General features: G+C 35.5%; 2 protein-coding genes across 3 annotated transcripts in view; one reads left to right on the top strand and one right to left on the bottom strand.

Annotated features, from left to right (window-relative positions):
* Positions 1 to 24,019, top strand: part of LOC105199559 — a 379,163-nt gene that overhangs the window by 165,217 nt on the left and 189,927 nt on the right. The window lies entirely within an intron of this gene.
* LOC105199549 overlaps positions 1 to 24,019 on the bottom strand; it is a 138,790-nt gene that overhangs the window by 15,132 nt on the left and 99,639 nt on the right. For both annotated transcript variants that reach the window (XM_011166697.3, XM_011166702.3), the window contains exons 3-5: positions 21,570 to 21,705; positions 18,757 to 18,890; positions 9,999 to 10,242 (exon numbers count right to left, since the gene is read on the bottom strand). In XM_011166697.3, coding sequence (XP_011164999.1) covers positions 9,999 to 10,242; positions 18,757 to 18,890; positions 21,570 to 21,705 — 514 coding nt within the window. The remainder of the gene's footprint in view (positions 1 to 9,998; positions 10,243 to 18,756; positions 18,891 to 21,569; positions 21,706 to 24,019) is intronic.

The raw sequence follows: 24,019 nt of genomic DNA on the forward strand, positions 1-24,019 counted from the left end.
AATATTGGGTTCTCGAGGGTACGACCACTCTCTTCTCCCCCCCTCCCATTTGATTACGCAATCAAGTTTTTCCTCCGAGTTACTTCTCGTAAGATGAAGGGATTTCTAGAATATTAAATGAAATATCGAACGGGGAGAATCGGTTATTATTAATGTGACGACAAAGATCTCGCTAACCGTAACCGTTTGTAATGCGGAAAGTACAGATTGAGCTCCTCGTTTTATTACGAGCTGCGCTCTTTTATTTCTTATGAATTCCATATTGATCTTATATTTGTAAAAAAAAAAAAAAAAAAAAATCGTTTTACTCGTGTATGCGCACTATGTTCATCGGGTTCGCTGCTTGAGTGAATATGGATGCGATGGAATTTCTAATCTTCTGACCTCCCCATATTGTCATACCGCGTGCACGTTATTATCGGTATCGATCGTACAGGGTAGACCGCTTGATTTTCGGGTTGAGCAGACGGTCGATCTCAATGCGGATTATAGACTGCCATACCAATTCCATTACCTGGCTGCGCAGCCGGCCATGCAAATTTTCGTGAGCCGGCAGCGCAACCGGATATGCAAATTCTTCGGAAAAAAGAGAAAACTACGCGGGTATGTGCGATTGCTCGACTAGACTCGAAACTCACTACGATTTATGAATTATAATCGCTCCGAATATATTCTCTTTTATACGCAGGGTCACCCCGGCCGTACTCCCTCTTTCGTTGCTCTATTTTTAAATTATTCAATCGTATCGATTCACTGTGATTCATTAATCAACTTATATTTATGAAAATGTCATCTGCATTTTAATATTTACGCGCACTCCCAGGAGCTCCTGTGTCATTTTTTTTTAATTTTGATATAATTAGAAATATAATTCCGACTCCGGAACTTTTATTTAAGAAAAAAGAAAATTTTTGCAATAATTAAAATTTTATAAAATCAGGAAAATTTAGGAAAGATAATTTAATTTTTAAAAAATTTTAATTATTTAACAATTTTTTCTCGTTATTTAAGGTAATGCAATTTGCAATTTTCACGAAACGTACTTTGCTGTTAAGTATTTAATAGATTTTTTCTCTCAATCTACTTATTCATTTATAATAGATGAGATTTCCTTTTCCGTTTTCTTTGATATTTTACAGCTGCTTTATAAATAATTCAAGAACGCACATACCGTCGCGTACAATTTCCGCTATATTTGCTCGTATCTTCACGGCCCAACAGTGTCAACACAGCAACTATTTCGAACTCGGAGATACGAGTCCACCCTGTAGTATGTATGTACTACAGTCGAACAAATACACTCGCCACGCATCTCGGATTTGTAATACATCTGCTATGTCTTCTTTACCTGTCTAAAGTAAGGATATAATTTCTATATTTAGAAATTAAATCAAATTAATACTTACATATTTGGAGAAAATACAGTAAATTAAGATGTGAGTAATTAATAATTAAACGTGATCAATAACTGAAAATTTGACATGAAAAAGATCGCAAAAATTACATTTACATTATGAAAATTACAGAAGCCTGTCTCTACAAGGAAAAATTTTATGCAACAATTTTTTGTCTCAAATTGTTTGTAAATCTATGCATCATTTGTCCTTTTAAATTATTTGTGATATAAAAAAAATCATGTGCGAAGAGTGTATTTATTTTATATTTTACTTATTTGTTCAAAATAATAACTTAGAGAAATAGTTACAGGAGAATGTAACCTCTTACGTTCCTTTATAATTTTTGGAAGTTTGTTATTCAACAATACATTTATGATATAAAATATATGATATAAAAAAGTCTATTTTGCACAATTTATTAAATCATGTTCCATACTCTAGTCACGATCGTATATCAAAAATGGAAGCTGAAACTTTGTTTTTAACAAATACATCGAAAGAAAAGTATTTGGCATTTGTGATTATAATTGCATAATAAAATAATTATGGTTGACAGTTTCATTTTTATTACTTTTATAATGTTAATAATAATAACCTTGTGTTAATAATTCTATCAATTATGAAAAAATTTTAAAGAGGATTTTAAAAATTAATAAAGGGAAAGGACGAGACAGGAAAGCAGGGTATCCTCTGTATCGCACGATTCGCGAATCACAATCGAGCGTACTCTTTAAATGTGGCCTCTCGGTCGTTAAAAGTTACCCACAAGCCAGCAAAGTAGGCAATTGCATTATTTTTTATTTTAGATAGATCATAATTAATATTTTTTGCGATTTTCTTATGATTTTATCTCGTGTTTTCACTTGCGACGTTAGTATTAAATATATAGTGTACTTTTTAAGTGTATTCCATCTTGCCCACGGAGATACGCCGATTTATTCCACTCGTGGCGCAAGATGGGAAGAAATGTTTTTTTTTATTTTTTCAAAAATAAAGTTTATGATCTCTGAATATTTTATTTAATGATAGTTACATTGAAAGATTGAAATCCAAAGAATATTTAAGAATTAAAGATAATGCATCCTTTATAAAAACTTGGCTTTTATTCATTACCAAACTTTAACTACTCGTCTTGGCTGTAACCTTCTCCCACTGAAATTATGGCAATTTTAAATGTTAATATAGTGTAACAGAAAGAAATGTAAAAAGAAATTTTTTCAAGTAACGCGAAATTTTCTCGAATGAATCTAATCATACATTCTTAAATAACGCGGTTTAATAGATTAATTTTAATTCATCACGTTATATTTAGAATCATAATTGAGCAAGGAAACTCAAATAAAGTTCGTCTTGAGATAACTTCTGTCTTTCGCGGTTCAATAATCAGTTCTTGAGAGAAGGCTAACGTTAAGACTCGAGGACGCGAAATTTTAGTAGATTTTAGCTCGTTCTGTCAAGAGAAGGCGACGTCAGCGTCGCGGTAATGGTATAAAAGAGAACAGAGCGGCGCGTATATGACCGACGAGATGGCGAACGGTGCGGGCGTAGACTTGCGCTAGTCCTAATGCCACGTTTACGCTTCTTTTAGTGCGGAGTAATGGTATCGACGACCGGATGTAGGCACCGACGCCATCGGCGTAGATGAAATCCCCGATCCCCGAAAGCGATATAACCCGGTTGCAGTTTTATCGCGCCTCCTCGCACGCGGATATTGACGGGCGACGCCGGTCCCCGTGAAATCTCGCTGTAATCGTAACGACGTAAATCGTAAACGCGAATCCCTCATTCTCTCATCCGCGCGAGCGTATTACCGCCGGCAACCGCCGCTTCCCGAAGGAACCATCCGGTCGCTCGTAAACGATTCGCCCGCGTCGCAGCCTATACCCGGGCTTCCAAGATAGATTTTTCCTCCCTGTATATTCAGGACGAAGGCTTCGATCTGATTTCGATCGAGTTGATCTACGATTAGCGGCGACGGGAGTGTGCTCCCGTTACGGATTGAATTTACCAGCAACGACCGATTTTTCTAGGACGTAGGATATCGACATAAATTTATTTAATAGCTCCTTCGAGAGGAAGTGGGGAGAACGGAGTGGAGGGGGGAGAGATAAATCTCACTTTTGGCGATGAGAAACTTTTAGGTGTATTCGCCCTTCGTAACTTTACGTTGTACCGTTTTCGATGTTGTTCTTTTACATTATTCATAGTTGCCGACGTCGATTCTTAACACTTCTTAAAACATGATAGATTATGGAATCACATACGGGATAAGAAAAAGGTTTTTTTCTGTAATATTTTGATTTCAAAATACTCGATGTACTCATTTGGCAACTATGAATAACGTGAAAGAGAATCAAAATACTATAAGAAGTTCTCAAAAATTAAATGAAAGTAGATATTTGAAAATTTTTATCGTAGGAAACAGTTTTTGAGATACAAGGTCTTAAAGTTGGCTGTTCATCGATTACGTTTAAATAGGTCGCCTATCATGCGTTCGCGCGATAGTGTTATTGACTCACGACAAGCAATTGTCTAAACGTAGTTTGCGATTGGTTTAAAGCTTTATGTTAGGTGTAGAAATATATTTTTTATAAAATTTAGTATTTATTATAGAAACACATACCGATATGGTTCAATCATGAAAGTAATCCCAGTTATTTTTCAATATTTTTCTCCCGGCAGGTTATTGGGTAATTTTGGTATTTACGCGGTGCGAGGATTTATGTCGCGGTAATCAGAAAAAAATAGGGGTGAGAGTAATTTACACGCAACCACGGACTGCTGTACCCTTATCATATTAGTATTGTGTTGTGATTTCAATTTTTATTGTTAATATCAGCGAAATCGCAGTGAATTGAATCGCTTTGTCAACGTATTCTTTGTTCATTTTGATACACATCTCATCTATTTGAGATGTACGACACTTTCGGCGCAGGTCTAATCCCGCAGTACAGACGCTCTGTGATTGGGAGGCAGAATTTGCATCTGTGGAGAGCATACAAACTACTCGTATGCTCTATCTGCATTTTATCTGCATACATTAACTTCAGTATTGCATTATTATTTCATATGTATATTTATCGTTTTTATTTTCTAATATCTTGAAGTTTTCTTTCAAATATAAGAAAGTAAATCTTTCGTATTACTAATTTTTTTCGTTGTATCAGACAGTATAACGTTTTTATTAGTATAATTCATTTTTTTTAAATATAATTAATAATATTTGATAAATTAAATGTTAGATAGATGCAGCGTAAATCCGGAATTATCTCTAGATTTCGATTTGATAGAAAGACGGGTATTTTTTTGCAACGAATTCATCAAGCCTGAATTTATCATTTTCTCATTTCTTTGATATTTCTAATTTTTTCTTTTTTTTTGTCAAAGTATGCTACATCGAACGAAATCGATATTTGACAACGCTATATGCGATGAGTACGCCGGTTGTGGTAAAATATCTCTGCCAAGTTGCAATAGTGCATCTTTAGTTTCGCCACACGACTATTCAATGACTATTGAACGACTTTTATATAGATACATTGCAACTTGGCTAGGACGTTTTATATACAATGCATGTACTCTCGCTGGCGCATATTATCGTTTGTTTTGTACGTTGCAACAGGCTTTGTCTGACAAAAATTTTAAAACTCGGAGAAATAAGAAAACAGTGAATTCATCGCAGATTAGGAAATACCAGGATTTCTATCGAGCCGGAACTTATAATTTTAAAAGAAATAATGGGAAATTTTCATAACTGGACCAAATCGGTATGTCTCGACAACAAATGATAAATTTTTGTAATAAATAATGGATTACTTATCTGCACATCTAATATCTCAGAAGCTATTTGAAACAAACATTTGTAAACAGCTTTACTTAATTTGCAAACAATTTTTAAACAATCAAGTATAATTATTTGGCAATTTAAATAACTCACAAATAATTGTTTTATTTAATTTTTCCAAAATTTTCTTGTAATATTTTGATTCGTGAATGCATAAGATACAGGGGGCAGCACCCTGTATTTTATGGTTTTCACGAATATTGCTTGTACGTATGCACATGCAAACACGCCACGTGCGATGGAGCTCTGGTGACACGTTAATAAAACCGGAGCGTTAATTGCTGAATTCCTCATTGATTAATAGCGCCGAGGACTTCGGAGTAGGGCAGGAGCCTAAGAGCCGACAATTTCAGAGAGGCAAGAGAAATAGCTGGTCTTCGCGCGGGTTTTTACACCGCGCAAATAATCCTGAGTCATAATCGGTCGCGTTGTTCTTATTTTATTATTTAATATTCCGCGCGCGCGATATCATCGCGCGATAAAACGATGGCGCCGCCGCCACCGAGATATTTCATTCGCGCCGGGAGTTTTAATTAATACCCAAACACTCTTGGATATATTTTACATAAAAATGGCTCTGCGAAGAATGGCTCTCGTCTGTTACGCGGATAAATAGGCGCTGACAGGCGCGATCGATATCGGCCAACAAGCGATTTCAATTACATTTTGTTACCTCTTGTAATGAGGCGCAGTTTAATCATCGTTGAATTACGCGAACGGGGAATATCCCTTCCCCCTCCCCGTCCACCCCCACCCTCCTCCTGTACACGTACCTGTGTTTGTGTAAATTGCTGTTACCGACATTGTGATAAATGTGTACGCCACTCGCGCTGATACGATGGCACTCTCGCTATTAACGATCTTTATGGTGTCAATCAAATAACTTGGTAACTTGGCCTTACCCCACCCGTCACTGATTAATGGTTTTGCGGCGGAGGATCTTCAGAAAGTTTTGCCGCTTTGTGCGCGCGCGGAGGAAATATGGTGTGTATAACACGGCGCTACCGTCTCCTGCTGTAATCCCCTATTTATAAACCGCTCGGTAATTTAAAAATCTTTAGAAAAATAGTCCAGTCCTTTATCAGCCTTAAGTAAATCTCTCCCTGGCGGCGGGAAGACGTGTGCGTCGGGAAATCCCGGCAACTTCCTAACGTCGCGTCGTCACGATACATATCTTTTCGGAGGTGGTTTTTCTTAGACGCGATTGATAACCGCGCGTGACCCGCATAATAATTAGCTTTTCAATTAGCAGTGTTAACCGCTCAATGTGGTCCTGTTACGCGAGCCGACGAATTCTCGGGATAATTCCATTACTCCCCGTTTTTGCGTTATTGATTGCTTCACTTTAAGCCGTGCAGATCGCTGACCCATACGTTCGCGGCGAGAGATATCACCGTGAGTCACCCTCCCGCCACTCGAAGGGGAACGAATTTTCTCTAGCAGCGGCGGCTCATACGTGCGGCTGCATGCGCAACGGGGGTTGGGAATAAGACACGCATTAAATCGAAGTGACAGGCGCGTCGCGTGGAGTGATCCCGATCGGGAAGACGGATGCGAGACCATTTTCTGTAACTGGATAACGGCTATGCTTTTTCAGCTGGAACAGTCATATAGCCCTCTCCCCCCCCCCTCTCTTTCGTACGGTTCCTCGGCAACCAGGCTTGATACGGCTGTGAGGAGCACATAAATGTCGTTGGGCGGCGTGATTCACGTGAAAGATTGCGCACGGCCCGATACATTCATGGGGTCGCGGAACCATAAATGTTATTGTCGCTGTTAGCTTTATTACAGTCGCCTCGAGAAACGTTTCTTCCCGGAGAGCCGCCGCGCACAACGTCGTATCTCGCGAAATTGCATGCGACTATCGAGATTAAATATTCGCAACGAGAGCTACGATGGATAGAGAAATTGCATATTATGTCTTATGAAATGCCCGCGATGCAAAGCTGAACTTGCAACATCGATATTATATGAATATTTTTTAGACGCTTTGTAAAAAATTTTTATATGTACAATAATTATACATAGTTATATAATTATACATAATTATGTATCAAATATGTTTATATATGTGAAAAAATATATGTAATTATATGTAATCATGCATGGTTTTTATATAAAATAATATACAATTACATATAATTATATATAATGATTGCACTTAATTATGTACAATTATTTATAATTACATATAATTACATAAAAGTTATGCATAATTGTGTATAATTATATATAATTACATATTATTATATATATAATATTTTAATATATATGGACATATTTGATTTAAGAGACTAAAGCGTTTTATAAAACTTTATTTACTTAATTTTTAAATAAGAGCACAAAGTTATTTGAACTTTATTAATCTAATTTTAGTAATATTGATCATTACAAATTATCAAAATTTAGATTATTTATTTTATCTCTTTTATAAGCTTTTATCAAGCTTTCTATAAAGATTAATAACAAAATTTCAATTGTTCTTAACATGTTGAAATCAATGAAGGACGATGACGATGTTACGTAGTTCCCAAATAATCCCACAAAAAATGTACAAGTACTGTAGTTGAATTTATATGCGAATTTATACGATATCGGCAACCTTATTCTACAACAGTATATAATTATATATGAAAAATTTTTGACCGGGCGCGCATCGTGTTTTTGAGAGTCGCCAATGTAGGTTGCAATCGAATGTCGCTTCTCGCTTAATTTATTTCTCGAGTGCACTTCTCGCCTTGTGATTCAGTAATTCTGCATTTGTCAAAAATCTCTGCATTGTTAGACGGAGGATAAAAAAGCATTCCTCGTGCCTCGTTAACTATGACTGCGTGACCCGATCGGTTTGCCGTTGCGTTGCTTACACACAGAAACAGTATTTACGCCTGCTCGCACCGTCCCATTTGTCTTGATCAATGAACTTTGTTTTCAATTCAATAATATCGCGTGACTCGTATAAGCAACGCTCGCCAATCGCAACAGATATAGCGAATTAATGTTCGCTCTAGTTCCACGGTTTTCTGCCGTCGGAGATAAGTTGATCGTATTGCTATCTCGGTGCTGCATTGATTCGATGTCATGACAAAGCGCCGATATGTGACTCGGAAAGTATTCCCGCTACCGTGACAAGACTTTCTGTTTACCGCCGCTCCTCGTTTCTCCCTTGAAAAACATCGGTTTACACGGAAACACGCTTGTAACGTAAGTCAAACTCATGTGTTCGTTACAAGTTTGATGATAGCTATTTATTCGCTTACGATCGCTGAGTATCTTGAAAACTTTCTAGTAAGATACACAGAGAAAGGAAAAAAAGAACACGTCTACAGTTCGTCCAGTGTTCAGAGTTTTCTAAAGCATGACGTATCATCGTGTTGTAGAGCATGCCGGAATAAGGTCATAATACATTTCTCGAGAGTTTCAAAATTAATTCAAAGTGATAAATTACAGTTTAATAAAAAAAAAGTCTTTTAAACATTAGGTTCTAGAACGAGACTAGTTATTTACTATGATTTTTTGGATGCTCGATATGCCCTATATCCGTTTTCTAAATTGCTTCATCGGGTCATAATATTGAGAAATTGGCAATTAAGATTGCAAAAAAGGGCTGTACACGTTTTCTACATATTTTGTCATGTTTTAATGATGTGTTACGTACCAAAGAGATTTTCATTCAATAAAAATTAAATATATTGTTGAGATTTTCAGGCCTTTTAAAAGAAATTTTTGTGCTGATCATGATTAATAAGATATTTATGATTATTAAATATGAAGTATGTATGTGGAAAATTTCTATTTAATTTTTTGCTAAAATTTAAATTAATTTTTCAATTTAATTTTTGATTATACTAATTCCATCGCTTTGAATTTGTTAGCATTAAATAAATTCATATTCGCATTAAATTCTTATTTATTGTCAATATAATGAAAGACTTTTTAAATAAATTTTTGCAAAAAATCGGAAGTTTTTAAAATTTCAATATCTGAATTCAATAAAAAAAAAAAGTAACGCTAGCGGTATCGGCGTTACAAATAATGCGTTACCTTCTTATATTATAACTAAAGACAACACAAAAAATTTCTTTTGAAGATTGAAAGTCCTAACAATATACTTAAATTTGATTGCAATAAAATTCCTTTCGCATATCGTAGTTGTAATAAAGTGTGTAAAAGTAGTTTTTTTTTGTAATTTTAACTGTAAATTTCTCAAAATTAGACATGATGGATTAATTTGTATAGTAGGTTCATATTTAACATTCAAAAAACTATTAAAAAAATGATTAGTCTGATTCTGATTATTTTATGTTGAACTGTGTTTTTAGTATGTTGCAAAGAAAATTAATTGTTTTAATGACTGATATTTTAAAACTCAATATTAATTTTAAAAGCTGGAAAAAACAGTATTTTTCCAAATTTCTGCGGATTTTCTTGGTTGTAGATGAATTTTCCCAATAAAGTTTGTTTCCCTTGAAAAAGGAACCGAAAAAATACGCGGAAAAATTGAAAAGCTTGTATTTCTTTCAAGCTTTTAAAACTATACTCAATACAGTATCGATTAATTAAAGATAAAACTTATAGATGTGATTTTCTTAGTATTGACGTATAAAACTAGATGATAAGAATATTTAGAAAACATTTAGTATTATTTTTTTATATAGAAAAAGAGATAGAATATTATTTTTCCCGAGCCGCGCGATTAAAGGTGATCCTCAAAGTTGATAAGATTAGAATCTAGAGTAACGAAGTCGATGAGTACTTACGGTGACCGTACGGTGGTGATTCGCCGGTGATCGATGCGATACGCGGCATGTCCTCAGAGATTTCGATGTCCGCCGATTTCCGATAAACGTCTGAAATGGAAACCGTGCAGCGCAAATGCAAGTGTCCTTTGCGAAACATACTGTTCGTCACTCTAAACTCGATCAGCGAGCTTACAGATAATGACTCGTTTTCGTGAGCATTTTCATGATGCCGTATTTTGTAGAGCCCATTGCTCTCCATGATCTGAAACAACAAGTAATAAGAATGCAGTAGGACATGGATTTCTCTCAAAATATTTTTTAATGACACGTATAACAACAATATTAAAAATATTTAATACAGTATTCTCAAATTTTTTTATTCATTTCTTCAATGTACGTATATATTTAGTAAACTAAATATCATTTCAATATTGTTACTTGAACGATATTAACAATATATGATATTAAGAGTGATATTTAGAAATGTGTAATGTTTTGGAATATGTAATTTGCAACGTTATACACAACGTTATTGTAAATAAACTTTCACGCATATTAAAAGTTTTAGTAACACTGAAGTACAATTTTATATAACATTTATATAATAAATAGTTATTCCAAATAAATCAATGTAAAATAAATGTTAAATACACGTTTTTTAAAATTGTTATTTTAGAAAAGTGCAGATTAATATAAAATAAAAAAAAATTAAAGTAATACGAACATTGTAACAACACAAAATTTTTATTATTTTAACATTAAATAAAACATAAAATAAAATGTGTTTGAACTACTGCAAATATATTAAATTTATCTCAACAAATGTATCATGTGTATCATATATATATATATATATACACGTATACCTTTGTTATCAATTTACATAAATTATTTTTACTTTCACGGATATAAAAATTTTAAAGTAAAACATTTAGACTTTTATATATTTATCTTCAAATATGGCATAAATCTTCTTGGAATAACTGTATAATTCGAAAGGTACTTTATTCTCGTACATAATTTAACCGAGGCTGTAATCGTTCACATCTCAAATAATTAATAGATCGCGTTTAGTACTTAAGGAAAGTCTTTTCATCACGTATTCTGTGTAACTGCGCGAGTATCGAAGTATCTTCCACATTTACTACCGTGTTTCACAAAGAGAATTATTATTGCTGCCTGCTAAAGATATCACGCGGTTACGTTACCCTTAATGTAGCTTTGTCTTTTGTCTTACTCATTTAATGTGGCTATGTCTTTTGTCTTCGTGAGCGAGGATAAGATGGAAAAAGGAGGTACGCAATGAAGTCTGCAGTTGCTCAGCGTTATTATTCCGAGGAACAAACATGGATGTCTATCGAGTTTGGTTACAGTGATTCTATCTGATACGTGCGCTATAAAATTTCATGGACTATAAAGTTAACATCGACACACGGCACTCTTTTCGAAAGTTGTGTTTTTGTCTTTATATATATATATATATTTTTCGCAGACGTATCGCAAAGAAGAGTTGCCCGTTAGCATTTCAAAATATTTTTACGGTTCTTCATTTTATACTAAAAGCGCACGTCTCTTTATGACTACATACATGTTTTTGCAAATAAAGAGAACAGCTTTCGATTGTCTAGATACGTGAATAATCCGAATTCGAAAAATTGGGATTTGAAGTCCAGAGAGGATTTAATCCCTTTTACTCGGGGAAAAAAATACAACAGAATATTTCCCAACGCAGAGGCACACACGATAAACTCATAACACGATAGATTAATAAATGATTACACTGGTTTACAAGGTTTTGTGCAAAAATACGTGGAGACTGTTTCTAAACTTTGACGCTGAATTTACTATTTAAAAATTTAATAATAATTTTTATCACGTATCTGATTTTCAAGATGTAAGAAATTTTCATTCCAATATACATCGCAGTTTTATTGAAATCTTATGCATTTTTATTTTTTAATATAATTATAAGCAATAGTTCTGTGCGATATTTTCGTAAACAATGATATAATATAATGTCGCTATCAGATAAACTGTACTATCAACATGCTTTATCTTAAAAAATCAATTTGATGGAATTTTTCTGATGACAGATTTGAAAGAACTCAGTGCAAAATACGTTAGAAAAAATTCTTCCTTTTTTGCATTAAAATTGATATAAGTTTTTAAACTAGTATTATTTTTTGCGCGCACGGTCGACTAAAATAATTATGAGAAATGAATCGACAGAAAATTGAAAAATACAGAAATAAAATGACAACTAAGAGTCAAGGTGAAATAATTTCAAATAAATGTTTAATTAATATAACCAAATATTAAATAATATTTATTAATTATATTAATAGTAAACAAACATAATAATAGTAACTAATTGATTGCTAAACGTTCACCAAATATTACTAAATATTTGGTCATATTCAATTGAATCTAATTCACTAAAGCTTGATAACTATCATCTACGCTTGTATGTTTCTGTTTTGAGTCAGCATTTAACACACAAGTAGACAAATGGGAGCACTAATGTAATGTACAGCGAGAAAGTAATTCATATCCATAATTGATAGAATCGTATAGGACTTAAAAAAAAAAAATATTTGACGAGAGTATCATTTTCGCTGTTCGGACCAATATGCGTCAATGTCAGTCGCGCATCGTAGCAGAAATATAAATGTGTTGTGTGATCTGTAATAAATACACATGAAGGGACCTTATTTTATGTACAACCGAGGGACTACTTTCAAGAAGAATATATGGCGGAGAAGAAACGAATTTGTCTTCGATCGTCCGCTACGTTACGAGAGAACAAGAACACCCTGAGAACTCCGAAGGCGACGTTATCATTTGTAGAACAAACAAGGACATACATCATGTCCGCGGGCGTACAGTGTCACGTGCGGATACAGGCTACATCCATAAAGCATAAAGCATAAAGCTGATGCCATCACAGATGCCATCTTCTCTCGCACACTCTCTTTTTTCCTTCTCTATATGTCACGAGAGTGCCATGCTGAAATTCTTACGTACGTGTAGCTGCGGGTCTAAAGTGCATTACGTACAATCTTCATATTTCCAAAAGCGGGTTTTGATAACGTTACCCGCGCTTGTTCCCGAAGTGAGGGATTGATTGACACATTGTTAGCGCTATGGAGTTTCGGCTGCGGCTTGCTTTCGCTTCCCTCATTGTCCTTGCGAACGTAATATTCCCCGCTTGCCATGCGTACATTTTCCACATAGCATATACATTCCTACGATGCACTGTAGATCTTGTGTTCCGCAATAAAGCTACTATATTTGTCACTATGTCTGAAGGCGTATATGGGGATGGAATCTAATATTGCGCGTAGTAACTGAATTTATGCAATTATACCTGATTTTGAGAACGTATAAAGTATACAATTTTTATTGTTTAGATCGCCATAATTTATGCGATATAAAAAAAAAATTGAAAGAGGAAACTATTACTTTGTAAGTCCAAAATTTGCAACATTATTTAAGTTTATTTTATCGTGAAAGATGCTGCATAATATAAATCATTTTCCCTATTTTACTATAACAATTAAATTATTTATTATTATTATTTAATATTGGGAATTTTTCTATGAGTGTATATATGTACACGTGTTTACTGTATAATTTATTACGCAACAGTTTTACAAATATATTTCCAACCGGCCGGGCGGAGGAGAACTTTCGAAATGGAAATCAAGCGCATAGAAAACGTAGTAAAAGTCCGAAAATTGCATTCGGGTCTCGAATTTACGAGAATGCACGTGCTGTGTGACTAGGGATTATTTGCCCGAAATATTGGTGGATGTTTCATATGCCGGGGCAAAGCTTTCCGGTAGAGCGCGGGAAGCAAGGCGGAAATATTGGCGGCGAGAAAATATGAGCGAAAACTTGATTTGAGATAGGTGGAACCGAGGTAGAGTTTTCTTGGCAGCGGATCAAGCGCATACTTATATACCTACCTACCTACGCGGATAAATGTATGTGCTAGTTATATACGTACTCGTTCACGAGAGCGAGCGAGAGAGAGAGAGAAAGAGAGAGAGAGAGAGAGAGGGGGGGTAAAAAAGACTAAAAGAAGAGGATAAGCAGGTGGTCAATCGATGAAAACGATTTTCTAACTCGCTGACCGGTTTTCTGCATTACATGGAATCGTTGCGCGATAAGAGTTTCCTACGTTTTCTAAATGGACAAGTCTCGAAGAAATTTCCAAGAATAGGAGGATACCTCGCCTCTTATCTTGGTTCTCTAATTTCTCTTCTCTTATCGGACATAATAGTCGTTTAATTATCTCCGTCTGACGTCTTACACGGTCGTTTCCCGAATTAACACTGCACTTCGCGGTATTTTGAACATTAATTCCTACTTTTTTTATTTTTATTTTTTTCTTTTTTTTTCGAGTCATCGCATCGTGTTTGTTGAACTTTATAAACGTAGTGAATATTTTATTTCAGTGAAATTCGATGCTGTTACAAACAAACAAATCAGATTATAAAAAAAAATCGAATCAGATAGGTAAAGCCTGTTTTATATTTATAGAGTAAATTATACATTCATACGGTATGTTTATAAACAATTCCACAATATCGATTTTATTTATTATTGAATAATATTATTTTAATATGAAAAAGTCAGATTGAGATAATTAAAGCATGACAAATCAGAGATTTAACAACATAATCAAACGGAAATTATGGCTTGAAAATTATCTCATTAATATACATCAATACGCAATATTAATGTATTTATTGATTACATTAACTGGCGTTGCGCGCGAGCAAAATGGGGAGGCGTTTAAATATTGCCGAATAATGAGGATAATTGAATTGCGGATGAATCAACGAAAAGTATACGGTTGCAGCGGGAGTAAAAGTGCCCCCTTAGGACAACTACGGAGGAAGTTGTCAACAATAGTGGTGCTTAGAGCCAAGGAAAGTAAGTGGGGTGACACGCGTCATGGGTGACGTGGAGGGCGAAAACCGAAAATAGAGAGGGGCGAAACGACGTCCCTTGTGCACTTTCGGCCGGGATGCTTTCACCAGGGTGGGACCATTGTTCCTCTCGCTGCCGGAAATGCGAATTTTCACTTACGCTTGTCCAAACGCGGTCGTTGCTTACTCCGCGTTGTTTTATTCTATAAAAGCCAAGCGATTCAATTTCACGCGCTCTTCCAAGCGTTCATTTAAAATTGCTCACGCTCGTTATTTATTATAAATTAAATTGGAAATTTCTTCAACACCGGCTCAACGCTCCGATAATATTCCGTTCCTTGAGCTCCATATACGTTCAATAAAAATTTTTATCATATTTTTTGTTATGAATGAAATTAAATTTATAAATCAAATTAGTTCAATCTTTTGCTTTATTATGTTAAAAGTACATGAAAACATTTCTTTGCGTACTTTTTCATTGCGATTTATCGGTTAAAGAGCAAGTTAATGAGCAAGTAACATGCAAATTTATTTAAAGTAAAAATAATATTTATTGATAAATAATGATGGTATGTGTAACGGCAATGTGATATTTTCAATCTTTATAACATGATTTTATGATTTTATTTGAGTATTAAACATCACATTGTACAAAGTTATTAAATAATATAATTTATTATTTATTAAAATTTTATTGGTATGAATAAATAAGTCATTGCATACATATGTGTATGTAGAAATATTTGGATGGGTATCTCACGAAATATGCGTATATTTATGAGAAATTATATATTAAATAAGCAGCCATCAATTTAAAATTTAATGTTATTTTATTATTCATATGTACGTGGCTGGATCATTCAATTATTAACGAATCGTGTTAAATTTCTTACATATTGTTCGCAATATTTTCACTCATCAGCATATGAAACGTTATCTTTCGTAGCTAGACCGTTGAAATCCGAGGCAGTAGAAATCAAATCCAGCAAGATTCGTTCGGATGCATTTGCACATGGTTGAAGGGTACGGATACCAGGTACGCAAATAAATTGTTATTTCGCGGCTTTCGTTAAATCAACTAAATTATTCCGTTAAATCGCTGCGCCGCCGTTTCGCCACGCTGACATTTTCCCCAGTTCCACCGGCCGAAAGTGAGTTACGCCGTTTCAATCGTCAGAATGAAAAGTGTCAAAGGACGGCATAAATCTGCTCGTTCAAAAACAAAGCGCCCGGCCTCTGAAAACGAATATTCAGTGGAAAATATCGCGCCTCTCGTGCTCTGGTTATTTAAACCAATGGTATTTTCTGCGAAAGCAATGGATCCGCTCGTCAAGATAAAGGCCCGCGATATAGGTTTTTCCTCTCATAGATGTACACGTATCATATATTATACATTACGTATAAAGCGCAAATGTCGAGTTTTCTTAAATGCGTCGGTACCCCCTTCGTCAGTTATGCCAATGCGATTAAAGCTAAATTAAGTCATAAAGCAGCAGGTCCATAAACTACTGGGAAATGAAAGTACGCAACAGCATAACTAGTTAACGCAGTTAATACCGGGTCTCGGGGAAAATTCAACGGGGCGCAATCTAGAGAAAGAAGGAACAAGAGGAGAGACGGGGTGAGGAAGGAAAGAAAGAGAGACGGGTTTTTAACGTCTCAATTAAGTGTTTCAAGTGTAAAACACTTAAAACATTTAATTGGGATGTTAAAAATGAAACTTTGCGCGATCGATAGATCGGGGGCACTCGGCGATTGCAGAAATACGAATGAGCGACTGCACACTTAATCCTCTCACCGCCTGTCTTTCACTCCTTTCGTCCCTCCCCCTTCTTTTTTTGTTTTTTTTTTTTTGTTTCCTCTGATACGCGTTCGTAGCTCGTCTGACGTTGCACTCAACAGGAGAGCTCTACAGATTACTAGCGTACGGAGCTTTTCCACTTGAAGGTTCCTCGAGATTTATCTACTTTATGGAACGAAAGAGCCGGGCACGTCTTTATAGTTAATCACGCGATCATATAACACGCACGTATCTCGTTTGCGTTACTCAAGGCAGTCATTCAGTAACGCCAGTAAACTGTTATAATCGTACACGGTACTCCATACAAGCACACCCACCTACACGTGCGCGTAGATCACGGATTTTGCTTTAATTAATATTTTCATCACATTCAGTTTTGTGGCATAATAAATAGTTCATATACGGACTCTTGGAAATTCGAGAGAAATCCGTATCAAACGGGATTCTCGCAAATAAATGCTTTTTAAGTGAAAATAATGTGCGAATAGCGAATAATGATAAAGCGAGCCCGATCACGTGTCTATGGCGATAATGTGACGAATGACGAAATGCATGTTTTGTTATTGAGGGTGATTCGATCGAACCGTATTTTATGCGCGAGAAATTATGCATGGAACTTTTCGTACGAACATGAAAAAATGTATCGAGAACGTCATACCGGTTATTGAAAAAATGTGTGCGACAAGTTAAATACCATTGTACGCGAGATACAAAAGGTATTTACACGCGTACGTAAAATACATTGAAAATATCAGAATATTCAAATGATAATTCCCCGACGCGATCGTTATAAAGCGACGACGAAATTCAGACGTGTTGCAACGTGAAATTCTAATTTTGCGAATTAATTTTGCATGCTCTACAATGTATTCTTGTTGCACAAGGGGGCGAGGAAAAAAACTTTATTGAGAACGTGCAATTTTCGTGCACTGTTACATCGTAAATCATATTTTGCTTTGTTTCTTGTTCTATCGTATAAATTAATCAATTAATGGAACTTATTATAAGATTAATACAGAATCTGCGTACGAGTATTTTTTTTTCAAGTGTTACAAACACATTTTTAATATTGAATGTAAAAGTACAAAAGTTACCAAACAAATAAAGCAAAAGTAGAAGAAATAAACTCTTTTTTTTTCAAAATTGAATTTATATCACTTTAAAACAAAACATACATAGTCGTTAGCGAGATTTTTTACGTTTGTATTTATCAAGAAATAATTCATTGACAAAATGGTCGGTCACGTCTCGTATAATGTTAATTAACGTCGATGCAGATTAATAACCCAGAAACAAAATTCCACCCACGGATTTAGTTTATTGACAATCCTGTCGGCCATGCGAACGTGCACAGAATGTTCCAAAGTGACAGCGACTATAGTTCATCCTTTATTAAACTTTGATATTAAATTATGACGGTAAACTGGGGATATCAAAGTTCATATGAAATACGAATAACATATCTCGCTCTTTTATAGTTTGAAAAAAATACCGAAGTTGCAAAATTTGGTTTCTCCTTTTTTTTTGGTCGAAATTCTTGTCTCCCCATTTGCCATCAAGGGCAATATATGTTGTGTGAATCTACGTTTGATGTAGTAGTCCATTGATCCGCGCCATTGAATTTTACAATTTCATCAAAGAACCTCCACGTAATAACTGCTTTTCCCATTTAAACTTTTTCTACGAGATTACCAATCAATTTGCATACAAAATCGCGTATGACGCGCTACTAAATTCTGCAGAAGCGCCACGGCGTGCCACGTGTCGATTCTTTCGTGTAAATCCCGCGACTCGGTATCCCGATATTGGTGCGGTCTCGGGGAGAGAAACCCCGAGTGAGCGATAGGAACGGCAGGATTGACGTAATGGAACGGGGCGAAACAGAATGGGATAGGCGCAAGCATCGGGTCTTCCGCTGTGCAACTCTAATCATCCAGTAAGGTCACGTAGCTACGACTACGTCGAGACGTCTATGGGGGGGAGGGGGGGGGGAGGGAGGGTTAAGAGGATGCGAGAAGGATGTCGAGGCAATACTTACGACTTCACCGTTGAGCTTCCACGTAACGGCGGGGGCGGGCCGGGATTTGCCCGAGGTGCAGTTCGCCCGTAGCGTCTCGCCCACCGCTATGCGCTCCTTCTCGGTACGAATCGCAGGATCCGTTTTTGGGGCGTCTAAGGCATAATAATTATGTCGTTTAGCACATGCGACTGCTGCCACGGCACTAACTCGACACCTGGCGACACGCCAACGGCGCCGGGGGCGTCACAGGGCGTACCGGAAACACTTGAACAACGACCCCGTCATGCTTGCTGCTGACGACTAGGGCTAGTGTTTCCAACGTGTCCCTCGGCACCGCTGCGCATTTTGTTTAATAATTTGTAATCTACGTCACGTCGTGATATCGCTGCAGAAGCTGTATGCGCTTATTTGATGTACGACATTTTCCATCGCGCGGGGACAGTTGGGTATAACGGTTAATGAATGATAATATGTTCTTTAGAAATTGTGTGTAAAGTTCTAAAGGATATTACGATAAAACATTTACCGCGATTATTAACTCCTTGTTTTTCGGACTTTTAGTAGACATTATCGTTCATGTTTGTCGTTAATTTTCATCACGTTTGCAAGTATAAAGAAATTATTAAGCGACTTTTACGTGTACTTTAACATCTCTAGAAAGTATTTTGTATGGTATATTTGTATGGTTTATTTAAAAAAAAGTTGTATGTAACGTTATAATTAATGACAGAACATGAAAGAAATGTACGTTTTGTAAAAGTTCAAAACTCTGAAACGAAAGTAATTTAAGGAAAAATATTTTCATATCTTAAAGTTGACATAGTTACAAACTATGGGAAAAAATATCAATTGTCCATTAAAGTGAGTTTAGTAGCTTAAAAGTGACATTTTTATCATGCATAAATGAGTATGAATTAAAAGTAAGGTACTTGAGCCGAATAAGACCCAACACTAAATAAAGCCTTTTATATGTATATTACTTAAAAATGCGCTATGTTTAAAATATATATCTAAAAGGTGTTTCATAAGAAGTAGGTAAAGAGGATTGCGGAATTAAAACCGGCAACACGTTTGTTTAGTGCAATAAAAACATGCGATAAAGTAGGTAAATAAGCTGTTTTCACAAAAATTTGCTGCAAAGTTTATTAAGCATACATTATTTTATTCTTTATTATAATATATTATAATAGTATTCAACTTCCTCGTTATAGAAAAATAATAAATATATTTATCAATCATTTGGAATAAGTATACTTTTTTATAAATAATATATTTATTAAACATGGTCCATTTAAATGTTTACTGTTATGGCCATTGTTATTTGTTTATATAACTTCCAATAGAGAATAATGATTTTCAATGCTGCTGACTTTTTTGAAAAACTAAAATTGTATTTAAATGGACAAAAATTTCTAAAAATTAAAAAGTTAATTACAGATCAAATTAAAGATAATTGTGATATTTAACAGTAGAGCGAACCCTAAGGAATTTCGTGTTTGTGATTAACTAATTATTTTAAAAAGTTTTAAAAGTGATTTGAAAGATAACGCTTAGTTCCTTTAAATTTACTTTTTATTTATTTTTTATTTAAGTCTTATTAAAAACACAAGCTTTAAGAAGACCTAATGTCAAAATTAAGAAAACTTTTTGTTTATTTACAAATGTTTTTTTATGGAAGCTAATTTTATTTTTGTGAGTCATTGAAATAAATATTTTGTTCTTATTTAGTTTATTTAACATCTCCATAAATAGAGTTTATAAAAACTAAAGTATTTGTAGAGTTTATAAAAATAAGTTAGACGAGTTTTATTCGGTTCAGATATATTATATTTTAAACAAAGCATATTATTATTGATATCACGTTAAAAAACTTACAACTAATTAAAGAAAATACTTCTAAAAATAAAATAATTTGTTTAAACATTACAATCAAAATTTCAATAATTTTTTAACAATTTGTGAAATACTCGCAATATAAACAAGAATTATTTGAAAATAAGGGAAAAAATTTCTTGAGGCAAAAAAAATAATCACTCTGCATATAATGAATAATTCATATCTCAGGGTGAATTTTCGAAGCGTTTTGGTAAAAAAAAAAAGAAAAACATGCAGAAACTGAAGCTGTTAACGCATTAAGCCTGTTTCTCAGTTGCCAAACTTTTTTTGGAAGGGGATAAAGATCCCCATTGTTTATTCTAGTATGCTTAATAAAAGAAAAGAAATGAACAGGACAAATGACTGAAGACAATAAGTGTTAAGACACGATTAAAATAAAATTATGTCATGATAATTGGACCACGATCAATTCTCTGACACAATCATTTTGGAATCAAAATTACATTCAAAATTATTCCACATCATTTCGTAATTTTTTTTATCGCAGATAAAATTTTAGAGATGTTATTTTGCTGAGAATTTGTTTATTTTATCTGTACTTTTCAATCATGTTCTATAATGTTTCTATAATGTTTTAAGAAGCATAGCAAACGTATATGTATATTATATTTGAAATGAAACAATAATTCAATTGTGTAGCAAAGTATTACAAGAATATCGGGAAAAGAAGCGTAGATTCAGTTTGTCTATTGGAAATGGACGATATATCTTATTGGAGCATTCGGGCATATCGATTTGGCTTAAATCCGGTATTACAGCCGGTCGTTGATTCCCCCATATTGTGCTTACGAAATGTATCATCGCTTGGGAATCGAGTATAGAGATGAACGCAGTGCGCGCGTGTATATTTCGGACAATGCCGGAACGAGAGCGATTTATCTTGGGCCAAGGTAAAAAGTTGAAAAAGAAATTCAACGACACGCGCACGTACTTACCGACAACTTCCATCTTGGCCCTTTCGATCATGGTGTGGTAGGAAGGGCTGCCCGCGGACACCTCGCACTTGTAGGTCCCGGTAAGCTCCCTGGACACGTCCACCAATGTTACGTCGTGCGAGTTCGATTTGGAGACCTGTAAAACGCGAAGCTTGATGTACCGTGCTCCACCTTATGCCTCGCGTCCCACCCTCTCCATTTTTGATTCACCAGTCTGCGAGAGTCCGTCCCTTCCTCTCGCAGCCAGGTTTTTGCGGGCGGCGGTACGCCGCCACGAAAAGTTTCGTCATTTTTCATGATGTAAGGGAACGCTCTCTGCACACAAGCGCAATCTCCCAAATCCCTCTGCACTCTCGCTAGTAGCGATTCTCATGCGGATAATTTGCCGGCGCGAAGTTATTTTCGTGTTATCCTGTAACGCGAGAATTCATACGGAATTTTAGCGAACGTCTACATTTAATAATTTGAACGTCTACGTTTTCCAATGTTGCTCCAATTAAACTTCACGCTTGGCGATCCCGGGATCGGAAGAAAGTTTGTCGAAAGCATCGAATAAGACTCCAAGGAATATTCATTACGAACGGTTCGCCGCCTTCAGTCAGTTAGCGTTCTTTTATTCTGCCTCGCGATAAGGATGTCGCGATTACAAAATAGCAAGACGACGACGGAAAAGTAAATTTTCATTGGAATTGGTTATCAGTCGTGCTTGCACTTAGTTATCCCGTCTCGTCCACTGGTCTGGATAGGAGAGGGAAGAGACGATAATAAGTATCGATCGTGCATTCGGGTAACTTCGCTAAAAGCGCGGATCTCCCAGGGAAACTGTCACTGAAGAGTAACGCCGTTCGCGAAGATTCCTTTCAAAACGACGTTCTTCGGAATGCTTTTACAGGCGTTTGAAGGGAGGGGAAGGAGGAGAGGAGGAACCTGACGGTGCTGGATATAGATTACTGCGCAGAAAAGAATTTTTTATTGAAACATCTTCGGAGGGAAGCGCCGCGTCTTAGCTATCTCTTTAGATGCCGGAGAACAAAAGGCGAAAGTTTCTCGTCTTGCAATATCGATCACGGTGACATATCATTGATTCGAAACACGTGTATGGCGTCTACGTCAAAAATAAGTTAGCAGCGTGCCTTGACTTCATACGCTGCTTCGAATGTGCCAGGGAAACGCGCATACCCATCACGAGAACTTCGGAACTAGCGAATGGCAATGTGAAATTTTTACCTGTGAGAGCGCTGAAATTTCACATTAAAAAGTTAGCATCGAAGTAAAGACATGCTTCCCCGTTTCCCAAGTTTCTTACGCGAGAACTCAAGTGAAATATAGCTCTGCAATAATATAAAAATAATAATCTGAAAGATACAAATAATAAAGTAAATGTATCCCCTATGACCTAATATCCAATAAGGTCTATTTGTTGTTTCTAAGTATGATGAATCGAACAAATAACGCTGGTATGTTATACGGGTTGTCAAAGTGACATGTTTGCAAAAGTTGACTGATCAGTTTGTATATTCTGTTATTGACAGTGAGTCAATAACAGAATATACAGAACGTTCAATCTTTTATTAAATCAAAAATAGAATTTTCTTGATTATGTCTCACATGATATAATATTTCGTGAAAAAATTATTGCTTTCTATAATTATCAATGATCACTATTGATGATCATGTTATGTCCTACGGAGCAACGATTATTTCTTTCGAAAGCGAATGCGCGATAAGACGGGTCGAGTGATAAAGCTTCCATTAATTTTTTGGTGATAGGGCAGCACATAAAATACGCCATCAGTCCTCAGGGAACGGCTTATTAAAATTCAATTGTGGTTCGATTCAGCTCATTAAATCATATAAAAAAACGTCAAAATTCGAGCAACCACATAAATTGGGAACCTATCTTAACCGAGCGGTGACCTGATCCCAATAAATTTTGGAGAAAACCGTCAAATAACGATTCTCTACAAAAATCACTGATGGGCCGCCTCATTAGTCGCGTAAATAATTAACAAAAGACCGGTTGAGAATAAATTTCTTAAAGTCTTTCCATGTTATATAACAATCGTCCAAATTATGTATAAGAATTATAGAATACACGCTTGTATTGATTTTTTACAAAAACAAAATTATTAAAATTTATTTCATTTTTTAAAATTAGTTAATCTCGTCCCATTCCTCGTTCCTCCGAATATCAGATCGCGCTTGGTCTAATCTCGAGTTGAAGAGATTAGTTTCTGTGACTCAAATTAGGACCGACGATCGCACGTCTCCAGGAAATAGGTGTTAAAGCGTTCTACTACACGCTGGTCCATATTTCAGAGTCATAAAAAGTGCGCTCGGCTCGTGACGTACGTCCCTCAAGTGCGTTTCACGAGAAAAGTTTGTTGCGTCTTTTCCTGCCTTCTCCAAATCCCAGGCATTTCTTCGATAAATATCCCTTTCCTTAAGAC

The sequence above is a fragment of the Solenopsis invicta genome, chromosome 16 (assembly GCF_016802725.1).
Source record: "Solenopsis invicta isolate M01_SB chromosome 16, UNIL_Sinv_3.0, whole genome shotgun sequence".
Lineage (NCBI taxonomy): Eukaryota > Metazoa > Arthropoda > Insecta > Hymenoptera > Formicidae > Solenopsis > Solenopsis invicta.